Source organism: Anguilla rostrata, chromosome 8, assembly GCF_018555375.3.
Source record: "Anguilla rostrata isolate EN2019 chromosome 8, ASM1855537v3, whole genome shotgun sequence".
NCBI lineage: Eukaryota > Metazoa > Chordata > Actinopteri > Anguilliformes > Anguillidae > Anguilla > Anguilla rostrata.
Genome location: NC_057940.1, coordinates 15,708,123 through 15,728,700, shown reverse-complemented (window position 1 = coordinate 15,728,700; position 20,578 = coordinate 15,708,123). Strand labels below are relative to the sequence as shown.

At 38.9% G+C, this 20,578-nt stretch overlaps 1 protein-coding gene across 2 annotated transcripts in view; it reads right to left on the bottom strand.

Moving 5' to 3' along the window:
• The window catches only part of LOC135260938 (vasoactive intestinal polypeptide receptor-like), a 56,005-nt gene extending 37,041 nt beyond the window's left edge, over window positions 1-18,964 (bottom strand). The window contains exons 1-3 of one of the 2 annotated variants that reach the window (XM_064346693.1): window positions 18,872-18,964; window positions 9,733-9,826; window positions 1,719-1,829 (exon numbers count right to left, since the gene is read on the bottom strand). In XM_064346693.1, coding sequence (XP_064202763.1) covers window positions 1,719-1,829; window positions 9,733-9,811 — 190 coding nt within the window. In that variant the 5' untranslated portion in view covers window positions 9,812-9,826; window positions 18,872-18,964. Of the gene's footprint in view, window positions 1-1,718; window positions 1,830-9,732; window positions 9,827-17,830; window positions 18,368-18,871 lie in introns of those variants that run through there. The other variant, XM_064346692.1, reaches the window with a different exon arrangement.
• Window positions 18,965-20,578: the final 1,614 nt, after the last annotated feature.

The window sequence follows — 20,578 nt, the reverse complement described above, 5'->3', positions numbered from 1 at the left end:
TTTTATCTCAGAGTAATTACTAATGTTCTGATGGCTGTACTAGTGGATTCAGGGTCCTGATGGTAATCTCTGAACTATGAATATATTTCCAAAAAAAATCCCAGGTATGACAACCCCAGCTGCTGTAACTTTATTTCAGAAAAAAATGGTAAGTGGTTTTTATTTGATCCCAAGTTATGGAACTAGACAGAAATATTATAAACTTTGTCATTACAGAAACAGTTGCTTGGGCTTTTGCAATTTCTGTAGCACCATAAACATTACGAATGTTCTACTGGTAATGAATGGTGAGTTGCAAGATTTCAAACAAAAAGGCTCCTAAATCATTAGATCAGTAGAAGAGTCGAATACCCTAGTGATACATTCTGTTGACAGTAAATTACCAGCAAGAACATAAACACCATCCATCCATCTATAGAACATAAACACAAATAAGATCTTTATTGCAGTTTAAAAAAAAAATATTTTGTATACCTTTCATCAACACTGTAAAGAAAAAAACAAGGACTGGGCTACTTTTGAAAAATTTTACATACAATTACTGTGAGATTTCAAATATGAAATACCCAGGGAGTGTTTTACTGTAGGTATTCCTCTACCCCGGTGACAGGTCAACATATAGGCATGGCCCAATAATCTGCCATGAAAGCCAGTGTAGCGTTAGGTAATCTCTTCTTTCTGGGTGTTTGGCTTTTAATTTTTATTGCAGCTGTGATTTGTCTCCTTGTTCAGGCAATGTGTTTTATGGCCATTTCATTATGGAGAACTATTGCAGTAATTACTACCTTGTAATTTATGATTGTTTTATTTTACCAATAACTCATTGCAAAGTAGCAGTTTCTGGACGTCTTACACTACGCCAGGGGTGTACACTGTGTATCACTACTGTGAACACTGCCTCCTGCTTTTAAAAATAAAATAAAAATGAAGCCATTATATTTAGACCTTGAGAAAAGTAACCACAAATTTGCAGCGAGAGCCAAAATTTTTATTTATTTATTTATTTATTTATTTGAACACCATGTTACTACACAGTAAAATGTTCAGTGTTAATTCAATTCTAACGGTGTTAATTCAACTCTTGACAGATAATTGGGACCAAATAGATAATTGGTACTATCTGTTAGAACTGAATTAACACTAGACATTTTACTGTGTAATATAGCATTCATTATGCCTTATCCTTACGCCACAGAGTACGGCCTTACTGAAGCAGCTCTTCACATGAACATCTAAATAGAAAACTAAACAGAAAGACCAATTTCCAGCTTATTGTTAATAACTGCCAGCTGGGAGCAGGGAGTGAGATGTGAAAAGCATTTGATCAGTCCCTTTTCTGGATGCTTTATTGGGAGATGAGGCGTGTTGGCACATTGAACTCTATAATTATTCCCTGTGCAGTGAAAAATGTTTCAAAGCAACAGCACATCTGCATCCCTGCTCACATTTCTGTGGCAAGGCTGGAGTCTAGAGTCCAGCTGAACCATCAGCTCATTTAGTTCCATATTGGTACAACAACATCATCCAATCAAATGTGCAAAAGTGCAAATGCAACATTTGGAAATCATGCACAGTCCATGAGGAAAGTGTAGAGTAACCATTTAAAGAGCAAGAAATCCATTTTCTTTACTTTTGATATCTAACTAGGACTTTTTGCATGACCGCATTGCACACACGTACAAGAATAACATTGACAAATGCTTTTAAAAAGCTTCTACCTTTATGCTGGCTGCTGAAGTACTTGAAGTAGTCTGGGCAGGGTATTGTCACCACCTCTCCAACCCTGGCAGATGGCCAACAAGTGATAATGTCCCACGTCCCCCTGCAGCCTGCCAGCAGAGGAAACACACAAACAAAAAATGTGGTAAAAAAATACAGCTGTGAGTCACGGTTGGTGAAAAAGGACTCAGATGGAATGATTTATGAATTCTCATTGGCTCAGAAGATAATGTGATATGATTAGATATGATTATTCTAAAGGTCTCGTCAGTGTCTGATCTTGACACATGGAAATGTGGATCTTCAGAGGTGATCAGGTCATTAATTTTCATTACCCTCCCACCCCGCCCCCCCCATTTTCTTTCATTCTATTGCATGTTCAGAAACTCCTAGCTAATGTTGCCGTGAGCAAACTAGCAAGCCAGATTAACATTACTTCTGCCAAGTTGCCAACTAACAGTATAGTAACATTAGCTGTTAATGAAGTGAGTCATCTTTGACAAATGTTAATTAATTTATGTGAAAAAAGTAAAATTAAAAGCATTATTCTTTCCTGTGCTGTACACCCATTCACTAAGCTTTATTAGTTTTGCCTACGTCATTGCTTGTGGACTGTTTGTTGGTTGTTACTATGTACATTAGTATATCAGTGACGTATCTTCATGGCATATTGTTAATGCTAGGACAAAGCATTCTGCAACAAAAGCCATTATATACATACAGTATGTACGTATTGGAATATGTGGGAGTGTGTGCAGTGGTGTGTGCGTGCAGTGTTTCCCATGTGTTGAGAATGTATTTGTAGTGATCTGTGTATGTGTACGTGTCCGGGGGCAGGTTTATGTTGTTTGTAGTGTTTATTAAATTATGTTGTAACTATGAAGAGGTTACTAAATTTTGTTCACATTTTGTGCTTGGGCACTTTATTTATTTATATTTTGTGTTCATTCATTTATTGTTTTACTGTGGCCGTATCTCCACATGGAAATGAAATCTGTACGGCACTTATTGCGTCAAGTCGTACCAGTGACAACAGAGAATAAACAGAATGCAAAAAGAACACAAAATAAAACATTTTTAGCAATAATGGTCGCAGTTACTGACGTACATGTATGTATCAATCTGGAGGATAATATAATCACATACAAATTCCAAACATAAGTTAAGGGCTTTAGAGTCCTGGGTCCCTATTATCCAAAATGCCCTCATTTCAAAAACAATGATTTTCATCAATTTCAATTAGAGTAAGTAGGCCTAAGTGTTAACCGTAACTATTACAATAACAGTAATGTTATGGTAAGCTATCCGTGGTGCAGTTTCTCTCTCCTTCTCCTCTAGTCTTCTTTTTTGAAAGAAGAACTTTTCTATAGGATACTCATTTCTGTCAGGAGTGAAAAGTTCATGTTTTCATTCATCCAGCTATCTAACCTAAAATTAGCAGGGTGAACACTCATGCGTGCTAAATGCTAGCTAGCTACACCTGTAACATTAATCCAAATAATGTTGATAACTTTGCCGTCTTGGTAAGGGCAGAGGACACGAAACAATGCATAAAAACGGCAAAATTTTACCAATTTTGAAAAACTTAAAATATTTTGTTACCCGGCACAGATACGGTCACACAACTGTCCTTCTAATTATGTTCACTTTCAGGCACTGATCTGTCCTCCCTGCTCTGTTATACTTATGCCGGCTACGAGAGGGAGTGCTGTGTGTGTGTGTGCGTGTGTGTGTATTTTTGGAAACCATGGCACATAAGCAATATCATTTGGTTTTGACCCACTGGAGCAATTTAAGTTGACTGCTTGATGGAAATGACCTAACAGAGGGGAATAAACAATTTCAGGGCAGGACTGGCTGAAATAAAAAAAATCAACAGATAGATAAACTATTTAAGGAGGCAATAGCCTGACTTTCCAGCAATACTTCATATTTCCAGATACCGGAACACTTCTATTTTATTTTCAACAGAAAAACAATTGCCAGTGCTGAAAACCATTTGGCTCAGCAAAATGTGATCATACCCACTATGGAGGTGTTTCTTATATTAACCTTTGCATCCTTTTTTATAAACCATACAACTTCATTCTTAGATGCAATAGTTCAAAGAAAGTTTCAGAGGCGATAAAACATCTTTCCAGTGTTTTTTAGGTGTCATTCAATCCTATTCTCTGTGGTACAGAAGTAGATGCAAGAACGGAAGTTTACATTAAATGTCTGATTTGCTGAAGGCATTAGCACATGTTAAATGCTTTTGCACTTGTAAACCACTATCTTGACCTGTTCAATTTTACACATGCTAAAATCTATGGAAAACCTGGCCTTCAATGCATAACATTGCTTATTAACTGCGGTACAGCACAACCGATCTCAAACGATTGATCTGCACAGACTGAAAATCACACGTCGGTCACAAATGTCTTGTGTCAGACGAGCCCTGAACTTTACCCAGCTTGGGCTGCCCACAGCCGCAGGGCCACCGCCCAGATCCGGGAGGTTTCTGCCTCACCCAGGCACCACTAAATCTCATTCAATTAATCATCATATTCACTGAACCGTAAAATGACCCTGTCCAGTTCTGAAGAAGGCGCTGAGAAACCTGCTGGACTGTGGAGCTCAAGGCTTAAGGCTTCTTAGCTCAGTTCTCCAGCCTCAGAAAGATTACATTTCCCTGCCACAGGTGGAAATTCACATCAGAAATGAAATGGGCCTGAATTTTAAATGACATTCAAAATGCAGTTTTTGGGTGGATTTTCACTTACGTCATGCTGCAATTCGGTCTCACTCCAGGATCTCAGCATTACGCAAAATCCAAACAGCAAAACTACTGTAATTTACTTTGATTTTGTTTATTTTTTCAATCCATTTGAACCCAGTCATGAAAAAAAATGTATATTAATAGCATTTGGGTTTGGACATCAAACATCAGTTTTGTGCACCTCTGAATTTTTTTTTTGTTGCGGGTGACTTGAATTAATACATACCCTGAAATATAGGTTTTAATCCAAGATGTTATGCTCATAATTTAAAATACGACGGCCTTACACACTGCCTCCCCAAGAGACCACCCCCAAAATAACTCAATAAAATATGTCATGTTGCTTTGCTCACACTCCAACCATCATTTCTCCACATAATTAAAGACATATGGTGGAAGAAGCCTTTTCACTGAACATATATGTGTGGCAACACTTTCTAAGAATGGGCTTTCAAATAACTCCTTCACAAGTATGACATAACACCTCTAGCAGTACCTAAAAAGAGTGCTTCTGTCAATAACAATAAATAGGCATAAGGTGCAGTCATGTTATGTCACCACCAAAGCAGCAATTTGCATTACCATGACATGCCAAGTGGCACGCCGTAATTTGTGGTTATTGACATTTATCAATGTCCATGTGGTGCACAGAGCAGAAAATGTATTAAACCATAAGGCCTATCAGTGAACAGACATTGCGTGCTGCAGAGGAAGCACAGCGCCTGTTTGTACATCAACCACTAGCCCTCTACCCAACCAAAACCGTATTTATCTCAAGTTGATTTCTACAGTCTCCTACAACATGTTTTAAAGGGCTTGAACCAAATCTTCTTGACTGTTCCACTGATATAAAAGTGGGTGAATCATATGTTGTAAGCGACAGTAAGCAGTCAAAACAATTATATAAAGGAATTGCTGAGGTGGACTAGGTTAGTGTTTTTCTTGTGTTGCTGTGGTGGACTAGGTTAGTGTTTCCCTAGTGTTGCTGTGGTGGAGTAGGTTAGTGTTTCTCTAGTGTTGCTGTGGTGGACTAGGTTGGTGTTTCTCTAGTGTTGCTGTGGTGGACTAGGTTTGATCTTCTTGATGTTCTATGTGGTGAGCTAGGTTAGTCTTTCTCTAGTGTTGCTGTGGTGGAGTAGGTTGGTGTTTCTCTAGTGTTGCTGTGGTGGACTAGGTTGGTGTTTCTCTAGTGTTGCTGTGGTGGACTAGGTTAGTCTTTCTCTAGTGTTGCTGTGGTGGACTAGGTTAGTGTTTCTCTAGTGTTTGCTGAACAAAAAAAAAAGATTTACCTTTCAGCAGATGGCATGTTACATTCTGGGATATATTTCCATTGTAACTGAGTGGTTATCATGCGGTTATAATCATGCAAGAACTATCCATGTTCTGCATCTAAGATTTATCTAATGTTTTATTAGACATCAGAGCTACAGACAGGTAAAAAATTAAAGGAAAAACCTGAATAAATGAGTAGAAAAACAAAACGAATGCAGATGCTTCCATTCAGGTGTACTGCATCATACAATTAAGCAATTAACATCCTATTATGCTCTGTGGCATGTATAAAAATGCTGAGCAAGTCCAGTAGACAATGAGGGGGTCTGGTGGCTCTGTTATGCTGTGGGGGGTATTTAGGTCCACTTGTTCCCTTAGAGGGAAGGGTCACTGCAAAGTTATTCTGAGTGATAACCTTTATTCTATGATGAAACATTTCTATCCTGATGAGAGTGGTTTCTTCCAGGATGACAATGTCCCCATCCACAGGGCAGAAGCAGTCACTGAATGGTTTGATGAGTAAGACAATGATGTGAATCATATGCTATGGCCTTCGCAGTCACCAGATCTCAACTCAATTAAACACCTATGGGAGATTTTGGACCGACGTGTTAGACAGTGCGAGGGAATATCTTTCGGGAGAATGGTGTTCCATCTGACCAGCAGAGTTCCAAAGACTTGTGCAATCGATGTCATGGCACATTGAAGCTGTTTGGTGGCTCGTGGTGGCCCAAAACTAAAAATGAAGACACTTTATGGTAGTTTTTCCTTTAATTTGCCACCCGTCTGTTTATATCCCAATACATGTAGTCATTATATTCCGATTTATTACATACTCATTTTTGCAGACATTTCTAACGAACATCCATTACAATCCGAGGACATGCGCAGTGTTTACAAGCTACATAAATACAGGGCCTCACATCTAAACATCAGTGGCTTTTGAAAATGCATCTGCATTTGTGTAAGATGGGACTGTAAGTCTGTGGAGAGAGCTTTAAATGAGTTCAACGACCTTGAGTATTTATTCAGTCATCATCATGGTATGTTAAACCTAAACAAAATCAGGATATGTCCTCATCGCAAGTTAAAACATAAATAACTATTTTGTTACAAAATATTAAGTAAGAATTCTCATGCAGTGGACAAAGCAATGATTTATATAATGAATGTGATTACATTAATAAAGAACTTTTTCATTTTTTGAATTTATGAACCTGTTTGGGGAAATTAGGAAACATGCACATTTCACTGTTTCTGACTATGCAGTAATTAAAACACACATTTGATGGTGTACAAGCAGTAATCTCACAAATATGACTTGTTTTTCTGTAGTGGGCCTTAATATAATTTGCAATGTGCATAATTTTTGTTTATGCATTCTGTTGGAACTCCACTACAGAGTTCCTTACTACTTATAGGGGCGACATAGCTCAGGAGGTTGTCTGGCAGTCGGAGGGTTGCCGGTTCGATCCCCCACCCTGGGCATGTCGAAGTGTCCCTGAGCAAGACACCTAACCCCTAATTGCTCTGGTGAATGCGAGGCATCAATTGTAAAGCGCTTTGGATAAAAGCGCTATATAAATGCAGTCCATTTACCATTTACCATTTACAGAGAGTAAATTCTAGTTAAATAAAGAAATTGGAAAACTGCTATAATTTTACCTTGTGATACATTCATTATTATTTGTATTTATTGAAAATAATAAAATTCAAGATTATGTATCATTGGATTAAGCTTTAACAATTGTTTCAACAGTGTACACATCTCAAGTAAAGACAAGGCAACACTTTTGGAGCCAGTATTCAAAAAGCAGCCCGTCAAGTTGGACGATTCAAAAGGAATGTGAAATGAACTAAATCTGTAGCATTTTGACTTGATTCACAGAAGGGCAGTCTTGAGCCTCACTTGGCAATGTTAACATTTAGCACTTCTATTAACTTAAGAGCAAAGAGAGGATAAGAGTCCACTCACTCAAGACTGCCAGGTGCTGACAATTTAATGTGCACTCAGTCAGAACTCAGAACTGAACTGTTAGCTTATATGTGCTGTCTCTCTGAGCACAAAGGGGAAATGGATGTTAACAATTCATCTAGATCAACAAAGGCCAGAGTTAAGACTTATATGGACTGAGAAGAGCATACCGCTTGAATCAACTGGCAACCATGGCAGCCATCTGCTGTCAAATCAAAAGAAATTTTTGGATTATTTATTTCACCTGCAGGAAGGCAAACATTCATTGCCTGCAGGATGAATGCAGTGATTGCTGGTTTCACCCAGTTGCCAGGTTTGTTAGGAGGATTATTAGGGGGAAATTGCAGGACACAAGGATGGAATGACTTCACAGAAGAGCTAGTTGACATTAGCAATACTGTATATAACAAATGTAAAAAACCAAGCATTTTGGATCCCAAAAATTAACCAGTGTCCACAGGGATTTGTGGTTCCTGTTCAATCAGTGGACAAATAACTCTTTGAGAAGGTGCGTAGATTCATTAACCAATCAACAACTTAAATGAATCACTGGTGCTGAAACACCCTGAAAAATAGCAGATACTGCGGGCCCTTCTGGACTGGATTCCGGTGCCCATGCTCTACACGTTTTGGCACAAACCGAAACGAAATGGTGTAGAATATATCATGTGATGGCAGGAAAAATAAAAATAAAAGAATAATAATAATAATAATAATAATAATAATAATAATAATAATTTGGAAGTTCCGAGTTCCTTTACAAATCCACATGTAGAAAACCATTCTCCTCTTACCAGCATTGGAAGGAGTAATGCATTTTACCGTGCCTTATAAAATGATGACATTCAATGTGGATATGAACACTGACCTCCGCCATATAGACCAGCGGAAGGACTTCAGACACTGTTATGTTCCAGGACACATACGTGCCAGACTGATATTTATCCAAGACATCAGGGAAGAAAAGGAAGTCCTTCAGGGTGCTGCGCATCATCCAACGCGAGCCACGGTACGAAAGTCCATAATGACACTTTTTAATAAAACAACCTCTCTGCCAGGGGAGGCGGCAATCACTGCGGACAGACCCACTTCAGGGATCCACACTGGGTCCAGTTCTGACAAAATCTCTCACACACCCATAAATCACATGGCCAGTCATAAGTGTTCCTCGGTTTCTGCCTCATTAATAAATGTGAGAACCACTGACATCACGGCAATATTTATGCAAGTGGTTGTGGGAGGATGGGAGTTGCGGGGTGGGGGACGGGGAGGGGGGGGATGTGGTGCGGGGTTGAGCGGAGGGGGTTGTCAGGTTTGCAGCAAATATGTGACCTTGCCTTCAAGAGGACATTTGGTACATCATTGGGTGGGACTTGCTAGGGCTGGTTTTCATCTTCTGGGAAATCCTCCGCAACTTTCAATCAGCTTCAAATGAACTAATTTTTCATCCCTGGGGTCCACTCACAGGCTAAGGATAAATCTCCCACTAGTCAAGTAGTCAAGTATAACTCATTTCATATCTTACTGAAGCTTTAGGAGTGGTTGTGTTAAAGGCAATACTTATTCAATGACTTATTCACAGTTATTCAATGACAGACTGTTCTGGAAGGGGAAGCGTTCCAAAAAATCTCTGCACCATCTCTGCCATTGCAGATTTCATTATGCTAATCATTACAAACAAGGGTTTTTTCAAGGGTAAAAGCAACATTCAATTGAGACAATATATAGAGGCTTTCTGAATCAAGCATTTTTATAGACGTAACTGTCGCATTGTTTATATCTCTGCGAAATCAAGGAGAATGATGAGCTACAATATTCATAAAGTACAGGGGCTGCGTTGGATCATATTTGAATGGCAGCTTTACTAATACAATTATTGCTTGGGTTGACTGTGACAACAAAAGGATACCCAATTACAGGATCACCTCATGTTGCAATTGATATTTTACTATTAATTTTACTTATATTTGGGATAGAGTAATGCTTACAGAACCAAATTATAACTTACCTGAAGTGACATTTTCTGATTCTGCCTGTGAAATGCACTGATTTCTTGCCAGCTCAATTTCGATTACAACATCACACATCTGAACAGACAGCACCTGTAAAAACAAAAAAGTACAAAAAGGCCACAACCTGCAGTTAGTGATCCTAATCACTTAATCATTCTGTGCTTTTAAGAGCAATCTGTCTTTGATTTGGTCCCCTTTCTTGTTCTAGCAAAACTACTTTCTACATAAATACTAATGCACAGTTATTTTTCTGTTTCATTTTCAGGAGGAATGAGGTGGTGGATTTTGTGTTTGCTTGGAATCCAAATCACTGCCAGATTCTGGGCCACATGAGCAAACATGGTACAAAAAGTATTTGTTTGCTGATAACTTTATTTATAACTCTGCTCGTGGAACAAGTGCCCGCCCAAAATGCAGAGCAGAACGCGATAAGATGACCAATGAGTAACACCAGGGCTGATCAAAGGAATCCAAATTTTCTGATAAATACATCCAGATAATCATCATGTTTATGTGCGAGACAAAACAAAATGTGAAAGTCTCAGACAGCTGCAGAACACCACAGAAGACAGAAAAGAATCAGGACGCCCGCTTTCAAAACCCAGGCACTTCTACAGACAGACACCCGCTGATGTCCTTTTGAAAGTGCATCCAATTAATTCGCTTCTTCAGCTTTTCGCCACAGCAGGCCTCCCACTGAGCAAACAAGACCAGAAATGTTCATCAGAAAAAGGGACGTGTTCACTTTTAATACTCTCAAAGCTACCTGAGAGCTTAATGCTGCCTTCACTTACCATCAATTATCTAAACTTGGGCAGTCTTCTTACAGCCAATTAAACACTTGCTGTTTGGAGTGATAAACTGGAAGCAACATACTTTGAGTGTTTTCAAACGTAGCATCACGTGTAATGATTTATATTTGCTAAAATTATTGCGCAGCTTGCAGAGGTCCCCACAGGGGTGAAACTGAAGGAGTGGATCACCTCCATTATAAATTAGGACAGTGACACAGGAGTTCATTCCTCACGTAAACCACACCATTTTCCAGAGGTTTCCAATTATACGCTTGGCTCATTATCATAAGAATGTCCCTCTGCAGAGTCACCACTGGGAACATCAGCGGACGTGAGATTTACAGCGGTTACTCTGTTGGATGAAGAAGTTTATAGGGGCTGCATTTAATCAAGCTTCACTGAGAGTGATATTGTTAGCATCATATATAGCCTGTGCCTCGCTAACCTCACGTGGAGGTCACAGAGACCATGGATCATAGTTTTGCTGGGCGGCTCTGTTGAACCCGGGTGATGAAGATTTTTCAGTTATTACATTTTAAGAAGTCTGTCATGATGCCTGGTTACTGAGCATGATACTACCGGAGTTTTTCTCACCCGTGTGTAAGGTCTCAGGGCCCTGCTCTAATTTGGAATATCTGTGCTATCTGGCAAGGCTTCAAAGAACAGCCCATGTGATCCCACCTTAACAAATATGGCCCTGGTGCACATACAGTTATACTGAGTTTATGCTGTAATGATCATATCCCAGATTTACCCTTCTATTGATCTATTATCACAAATGTAAATATTAATGTTTTTGATGTGGCAACAGAATTATGTACTAAAATTGCTCACATGTGGTGTGTGTGTGTAACAAAAGTTGCTCCTGAAAATATCTTAACCAGAGCTGACAGCTCCAGGTAAGGAAGAATAACAGTCCCTCATTGCAATTCATGACCTTTCTTGTGACCAAACAATTTTTTAAATAGGCAGACAACATCCATTTAACATTGATTGCTACATTTGATTTATGAGACCCGATTGCCCAAAAAGGAAAATACATTCTGTAATGAAAAACTAGATTATCTACACCGTTATGGTTCCAGCTGCCTAGATTTCATTTTATGGGGTGGAAAAAAGAACACCTCTTTCCCTCAATCTTAGAAAATTCACTGCACCGTGAAAAATGGACACAACAGCATACTGGGAAAATCGTGCTTTGTGCTACGGGAGAAAAAAACATCTGCTTTCAGTGCGGCAAATTAAAGTGAAACAGAAACTGTTACCTTAATAACTATCGCTTGGTAGCACAGTTAGTTTTCAATTTCGGATGCAACAAGTATGACAGTTGTATTACAGCAATGGAAAACTGACGAAAGTGAAATGATAAATTTCTTCGTTTTTAAACTTTATCTTTTTCTTCTCCAAAGAATGTGAAGCTGAGAGCCAGAGTTGAGCACATAATTCAGATCCACGGCCAGGAAAGTTTTGACAAATGCAGGCTTTACTGTCCCATTCAGGTTCCTAGCGTCAGACAAAATATTTCAGTTCTCGGAATTTACTGTGTAGGATTACAGTGTTATCCCAGCCAAAGAATGATCACAGTATGAAAGCTAACACAAGATGATATGCAAATATATACAGCCACCAGCTTGATAGTACGGCACTAGTCAAAGGTTACCTATGCTACTCCTGACCTTTTGATCAGCCATTCTACTAACAGAGTCAGAGAAGTACATGTTTAGTGGAAATTTGGTAAACAGTGATTTAGCAAGTGTGTAGCTACAGGTGTGCATGGACTGGATTTAAAGCAGCCATTGTTACCTTTGATTTCCAAGTGCTAAATTGGAAGACCTGTTTGTGAAAAAAATGTACCACTGGTATTACTGTATTTTACATATCACTGCATTTAACATATTATTATTATTATTATTATTATTATTATTATTATTAATAATTAATTAATCGAACTGCAGATCAGAAAATGAAATGTTACCAGAGATTGCATCCGATGCCAATTAAATGAATAGACTTTCAAACATTACTTTGTCAAAACCATTTTATGATATCTCCTGGGTGTGCTAAAGCCTGAGTTAAATTGGCCATCACTGTGACAGAAAACAGTCTGACCACAGTATATCTGTGTGCATTTGCCGGTGAAATATATAGCTTATTAAAAATGGGTAATACAGTTGTAAAAGGTTCAGGTTCACATTATGAATTCAATTAACCCTCATTATTGAGACTGCTGCACAAAAATCCAAGTATCAGTTTCTGGCCTGTCATTTTATTTTAATATTTTAAATGTCATTGCCAGACACAAAAAAGCCTACAATCTCCTTACAGACACCCAAAGGATCCGGTGACTTTCCATTTATGTTGTGTTAATGGAGCATGATGACTATCATTATCATCATCTCACTCCTCCTCCTCCACATCATCATCACCTTATCCCTGCTCCTCTACATCAACATCATTATTGTCGTCATCTTCTTCCTCCTCCTGCTCATCATCATCATCATCTTATTCCTCCCAATCTCATTCCTCCTCATCACAACAGATAAAGAACACCATCTTTAAAACGGTCCACAGGGAATTAAAGTAAAAATATTACATAGGCAGAGATTTAAATCTTTTTTTTTATTTTTTTTTTTTAAGTGATTGTGGTATGCTGTATGAATCACTTTGCTCCATTAAGGTGGAATGCTTCCAAGGGCGCTGTTGAATGGACGTAGACAAAGAGGGCTGTTGCCATGGCATTCCGTGAAAAGAATGCCATTCGTGCATCTGAGCTTACTATGTAAAGACACCCCCATAAGGTGGACAGTTTGTCAATAAAGACATTTTCAAAAAAACAGCCCATCCTTTATTGTCTACATAATCTCGGGCAATACAGGATTCAAATGAAAGAAAGGCTGCAGTGACTTCATGTACTTGCTGAAAGCCCTTTGTCGGCGTAAAATTCTACCAATTCCACTGAGTTCAAACACCAAAATAAATAAAGTATGAACTCCTAAGCGATGCTAACAGGTACTGAAAAGCAATGGAAGCATTAATATAGCCAATTATAAGGGTGCGGGGCCAACCTGTGTGGTCAGGAGCCTGGATGCGCTATGATATAGGGTCTACCAATGTCCCATTCAGCAGAAGGAAAATTGCTCTACCCTTCTACCAGGAAGTGAATCAGAAATTAAAACGTATGTTTCAGGAATCATTTGGGAACACATCATAAATAATTAACTGGGTTCAGACCAGACTGAAACCGCAATGATTTGGATAAGATGTCATACTCCCAAAACCACTGGGCTATTTTGAACTCTCTGGGTGGGGCATTGTCATCTTGGAAGACGTATCTCTCCAGAGGAATTGAATGCTTTCACGTGGAGTGAAGATGATCACTCTATGACATTAAATAAGGAGTACCACTGACCTTGTCTTTGATGGGTACATGTGCATAGAGTACAGAACCATCATAACCCTTCAATTTTTGAAAAGCTCCAATTTGCCATTTAGACATACTTATTTAAATGCCAAATCATTGCACTTATGATTTTTGGGGAATTTTGCAGGCCCTTATCCACAGCAACTTGGATTACAATGTAACTGATGATTTTACTGAAGCAGTTTAGGTTAAAGGCACAACAGCAGCCCATCACCTGGAAATCAAACACACAGACGTTAAAGGGCAAGCACAGTTTCCTAACCATTAGGCTACACTGCCACCTCATGCTGTAGATTCATGAATGTCTAACTGACACCACAACACTGTTTTCATTCATTTATACCAATTTCTTTTGCAGTTGAGAAATCACATGGCTACCCCCCAAATACCAATAATAAAAATTTGTCACATGCAAGAATGGTTACGTTTTATGCAACCAAGCTATATTGGGTGGGTGACCTATAATATATACTGTACCTTAATGTGTATTTACAGCAGTCTTTTCACATGTTTTTTGTATTTTATTTTAACCATTTAATTGTTATCACCATAATTCTTGGTTTCCGTTCATCTCAAAAATGTCAAAACCAATTTCTGTTAGCCCTCTAATATTGATTTGTGGAGGAATTCAGTGGAAACATGGCTGAAAATATATAATTCATACTTCCTAAACTGAGATTAGAAGCCATCGTATTATGAAAATATCTTCACAAAGTTCTATGATATTCTAAGATCTTTTGATGATATTAAACAGCTGAAGATATGCATTCCATTACTGGAATGACATTAATTTTAAAAAATTGCTTCTACCTGAAACTAATCATTGGTCTGGTGATTGTGTTGAACTTTATAACAAGCAATATTTTCTGGCCAATGTGTCTTCATTACCTTTTCCCACCTTCTCCCAAATTCACACATAAATCCCGATGTGCTCATTAAAGCAAGAGAGGATTTCCATAAGGGTTTGTAGACCACTTCCATTTTTTAGTCACAACAGCCCTGCCCCAGATTTGAAACTGGTAGCGTGAGAATAACGTCCTGTCCATGCCATGGGGACAAATACCATTGCTGTATTAATCACAGCCTGATGGAAACCAAGAGAGGCCTCAGTTAGCTCTCAGTTCCAGTAATCAGTGTTTTTTTAATTAATAATTCCCCCTTGGCCGCTGCCAACTGTGGCCAGCTGATTATGAGCGCAATCAATTGTAAAGATGAGCAGGTTCTCATACAGACTCACAGGGTTCTCCCCAGGGAATGCCACTGACCCTAAATAAGTGTGACCCTGTAATCTTTACAGGATGGGGGGGCAGTGGAAAGTTGTTGTGAGTGGGGGGAGGCCTTTCCTCTGACATTTTAACCATTACGGCCACTGGGGGTCTGTCCTGATGTTTCTGGTCTGCAAGTGGCAACATTCAAATGACAAAACTAACTATAATTTGAGACTGGCTCCAGGGACAGAGAACACACCTTCTTAGAGATGTCTTTTCCTCTGAAAACAAAGGAAACAGGGGCATAGATAACCTTTAAATGTTAGCATACTGTATGTGCATTATACAACTCATACACAAGTTGATGGATAGCTGTGGTTCTGCACTAACAGGTTACCGATTGAGAAAGACTCCGCTTCATGACATTGCCCTTTTGGCTCATACACGGAGTTCCCAAATCTTGAGTTATACAAATACGGACAAAACTGTTTACTTGGGCAAATTGCGGAGAACAAATAGGAACATTTTTGCAGTTGACATTTAACATGTCAAAGCAACAACTTAATTTCAGCTGCGAAAAAATAAAACTTAAAGCGCAGCACGCAGTTTATGTAGCATTACAACTGCAAGCTACAGAGTGAGAAGCAAGATTGAACGGGAAGATATCCTTACACAATGCAGAGGCATGAACCCAAGCAATCCCAGAATGATAGTTCCTTGTGGTCAGAGTTTTCCAAAGCAATGATGCTGTCCACTGCTGAAACTTTGCAATGACAAATCTACCCAGCCAAGCCATTACCTCGACTGGAAGGAAGCCAGCTGGAAGACCTGAGCACGAAATGATCATTGAGGAAGAAAATGGCCTTCAGACACCTCCCACCACTTCCTGTGCTCCACCCAAAACGAGCATTTATTGGCATTCCAAGGCAGCAATGAGCTGCTAGACGGCACCGGCTTGAATCAATGAGCATTGAAATCACTATTAACCCGAATTCAGAAATTAGCTAAGGAAGCTTTATGTCATTTTTAAAGGCATGTCTTGCAATACAATTGCATGTGGGCCCTTTTTAAATCTGGTTAAATCTCTAGTCATTCTGCAGCCTGAAAAGTCTTGCAAGGAATTCAGTGTGGGGGGGCATAACTATCTGAATTTTATAGTTGGTGGGTTTTCCTGTTCATTCATGATCAACTTCTGCATATTTTGTTGCAAACCTGAAGAAAGGGATATAAAGTAATAGAACAATTAAAAAATTCTAGGATATCATACTTAAAACACTGGTTTACATGATGATCTAATTCTAATGCAATGATTGCTATCTAGCTCAAGTCTATTCACTGTCTCTACCCTTGAGAAAGCATATCTACAAGGGGCAGCAGTCCCAGGTTCAATTCCCAGGCAAGATACTGCTGTTTAGTATATTTCTGGTTGTATAAATGGAAACATAAAAGCTGTTGCCAAGTTGCCAAATATTTTTTTTGTCAATATAGCTCTTACAGTTACAGTAAGTCTGGCCCAGAACACAATAGGGCTAAACAGTAGCGACTAAACTGTGGTGTCAAGAGGTGTTAAGTCTAAATTCCAGCATTGCCCCTTTTCTACTTGCTATGCACAATATCTCACACTACCAAAAAATTTGTGCCACTGCGCGTCCTCACGTCTTAGACCTGGCATAGCCGATTCAATTCTGACAGTGATAACTCAATTCCATTTTCTTGCATTAGTGACGGAACAGCCCAACAGCAATATGTGATGGTTTTGGGTAATTGTCATTTTGACACCTTGCAAAAAAACACACTTCAACAGGCTCTCGTCCCCGACCATAGAAAATACACTGCGCTAAACATTACTCAACCCACACTCACTCACGGCTTTGCGACAAATCGACTGACCAAACAAAGGTAAAAAGAACAACAAAGTTAAACGCCGTAAAGGGAAATAACGCAGTCGCGAACAATAACCTATCAAAAAAAATTTTTTTGAAGATGATATCATGACTGGCATCTTGCAATGGCAGGCTGTATACTGTATGTGTGTGCATAGAACGCACCAGCACGGCGCTCCCCGGCTGTACTCCTGAATCTGATCCGCATTTCCCCGTCCCTTCAGGAAAGGACGCTCCCGTTGGGTCTTGCGTCATGTTTCTTGTAACCACACAAATTCAGCATTTTAATCGTAATTGCTTATAACCCCATTCCATTTTAGTTTGTATATCTCTGTTCAGAATAATATTAAAACACTGGTTTTAAATAACGAAATATTTAAAGTATTAACTCGTGGTAAGCGCATAGGAGAGTCAACATAATATCCCCGAAAAAAAAATTAAATACATTTAAAAAAATAAAATTTGACATTAAGCTTATAAATTTGGACTTTTGTTTGACACGGATACTACTGCAATAGCCTACATTGTTTGCTTTTAGATTATTTTAAACTAAGTTCTCCATCGCAATTACAAATACACTTGATACAAACTAATTTACGCAACAGAAAATTTCTCATTTGCATTGTAAAAAATTCAAACCAGGTGTACCAATTTCACCTCCATGAACACACATGGCATTAATTAACAAAACGTTCAAAGGCCATGTTAAAGTTTAAACGATTTAACATTACTTGATGGTCGGATCTTAATTCAAAAGCAAATGCCTGTATATAGAAAATTATACTCACAGACGAAAACAAGACGTTCAGCGAAAAAACAAAGAGAGGTTTTGAAGCATCCATCGCGTTTCGAAGAACTAGATCTTAGAAGCGTTTCCTCTTCTAAAACTGTAAAATTTACAATCCGCGCTGCGTCAAGCAAATTTGACTGCCGTGTAGGCACTTATTCAAAGTTTCAACTGATCGGCTCTCAGTGAACTGACTGAAGCCTTCAAGTTATTAGATTGAATTTGTCGGTTCAAATATGTGAACTAGGCTACTCGCCCGCGTTTCCACTGCGCGCACTGCTCATCTGTCAGACTTCGACTCGTCCCATTCACAAATCTGGTGGGCTCGATCCAAGTGACAGAGCACAAGCCAATGGACGAAGCGCCTCCCTCACATGCACTCCGGCGCTAAACGTCTGTGGGTAGGGAAAGAGCGGAGTATACAGGTAGTGTTCGTGTTCACCCGTGGGACGCTGTCATTGTAAATGAATTTCAAGGATGTGATTATAGCGTGAATACAGACATACACGCGAATAAAGGGAGCGGAAATCAGCCGCAGAAGTTGAATGACCGAAACGAAAATCATTCTCCTTATTTTCTCCTCTGTGCGTGCGTATGCTTTGTTTCATTTGACACCTCCCAGCAAGAACAGCAATATGTTCAAAACTGGGGGCACTTCGCTGTCGCACACGGTGGAAAGAGTACCATTATTCTTAAGAAATGCATCGACGAAATACTTTGACGTGCCTTCACACTTCAGAATTCATGCTGCTGCTGCTGCTATCAGCAGTTACATCATCAATGAAAACAAGTGAGATACGACCTGTAGCAGCCATACATGCTTGAACCATAACACTCCCACCACCATGTTTCACAGATGAGGGGGGATTCTTTGGATCTCAGGCAGTTACTTTTGGCCTCCACACTTTGCCCTTTCCATAACTGATACAAATTAATGAATCTGATACAGTCATATGTCCACAAGACTTTTTCTTGAACTCTATTGGCTCTTTTAGGTAGTTCTTAGAAAACTGTAACCTGGCCATCCTGTTTTGTGGCTTACTAGTGGTCTGCATCTTGCAGAGTAGCCTCTGTAGTTCTGTTGAAGTCTTCTGCAGACAGTAGTCACTGACACATCCCCTGCCCCCTGAAGAGTGTTTCTGATCTGTCAAACAGGTGTCTGGGAGTTTCCTTCGTTATGGTGATAATTATTAGGTGATCGACTCTAGAGGTCTTCCTTAGCTTACCAGGCCCTTTCTGATTACTGACCTCACCTGTGCTGTCTTCTTAATGATGTTCCGAACGGTTGGTTTTGGTAAGCCTAAAGTTTGGCCTATGTCTCTGACTGCTGTTTTTTATTTCTCAGCCTCATAATTCCATAATCCATGACTTTCATTGGCACAACTCTGGTCCTTATTGGCAAAAACAGACTCCAAAGGCAATCAAAAGCCTAAAATCAAGACTACTAGATACTGAAAGCTCTAGAATACCTGCACTGAGGAAGCAATTGAACACAGCTGACTAATCAGAGGCACCTGTGAAGCCATTTGTCCTAAACATTATGGTGCCCTGAAATGGGGGGACTGTGAAAGAATGATAATGTGCACTTTGACCACATGTGAATTGTTTGTTTATGAATCTAAAATTGTGAAGTACAGAGCCAAATCAAGAAAAAATATGTCTTTGTCCCAAACATTATGGAGCTCACTGTATGTATACACTTTAAGCATCATTGTGAAAATGGTGAATATTTGCATTATTCTTTCTGCATACATTTGCCATATATATAGCTATTTAACAAATACTGTAATTGGTTATTTAAAAATTATTCAAACTCTGAATAAAAGTCCTGCTGTAACATTAACTCTTCACATTCAAGCCGATCTGTCTCCTGATGGTCAGATGACATTTTAAGTAAATTAAAATGTCAAAGATTTTAGCCTTGTGTAGTTACATAAGTGTAATTTAAGTAAGGTTGCTTTTTTAGGTTATTCTCTTTTTGTGTGTGTCAGCCTAATGTGGTGCATCAACCTACTGTCACAGGAGCAAATTACAGGAAGTCATAAACACCGACATCATAACCAAGTAAATTTAATAAAACTTCATTTAATTGATTTTATAATACTTTCATTATAAAATCAATGCTGGATGGGGACAATTGCTGCATTCATTCATTATTAAGGGAAAACATTCTCAATGAATGTATCAGGGCTGCCTGGATATACAGATTCAGTTTTTTTCAGAATGTGGGTGCGTCATCGTTGTGTACATTTATGCGTTGAATATTGCAATTCAATAGATGCCACAAACAAAGAACTCTGGGGCATTATTGGCAAGTTTAGAGAACTGTAAATAGGTCTTATATAATCATGTGAAAAAAAACTAATTCAAACTTTTATACAGTGTAATGTTTAAATCCTAAACAGTAAGTCATTTTATATGCACACACACACACCTCACACACAGTCACATAGTCACACTGTCATACTTTTGCGTTTATTTAAACAAAAACAAATGTGCTGGCAGTCAGGGAAGCCTGCCAGTCCTTTCAGCTAGTCCTTTTGAGGGCACTCCCATGTGTTTTTAGAGGTCAAATTACACAATATTTTATTGTAGCTATTATAAGTTTTAGGAAGGAACTACCCTTGTCACGTGCACAATTTAAGGCCTTAAAAAGTTTTGCTTCCTTTCCACTGTTAATAAGTGCAAGTCATTCATTAACTGCAAAAAAAAAAAAAAATAGAAAAGATTAGCAAGCCAGGAGCAGCCA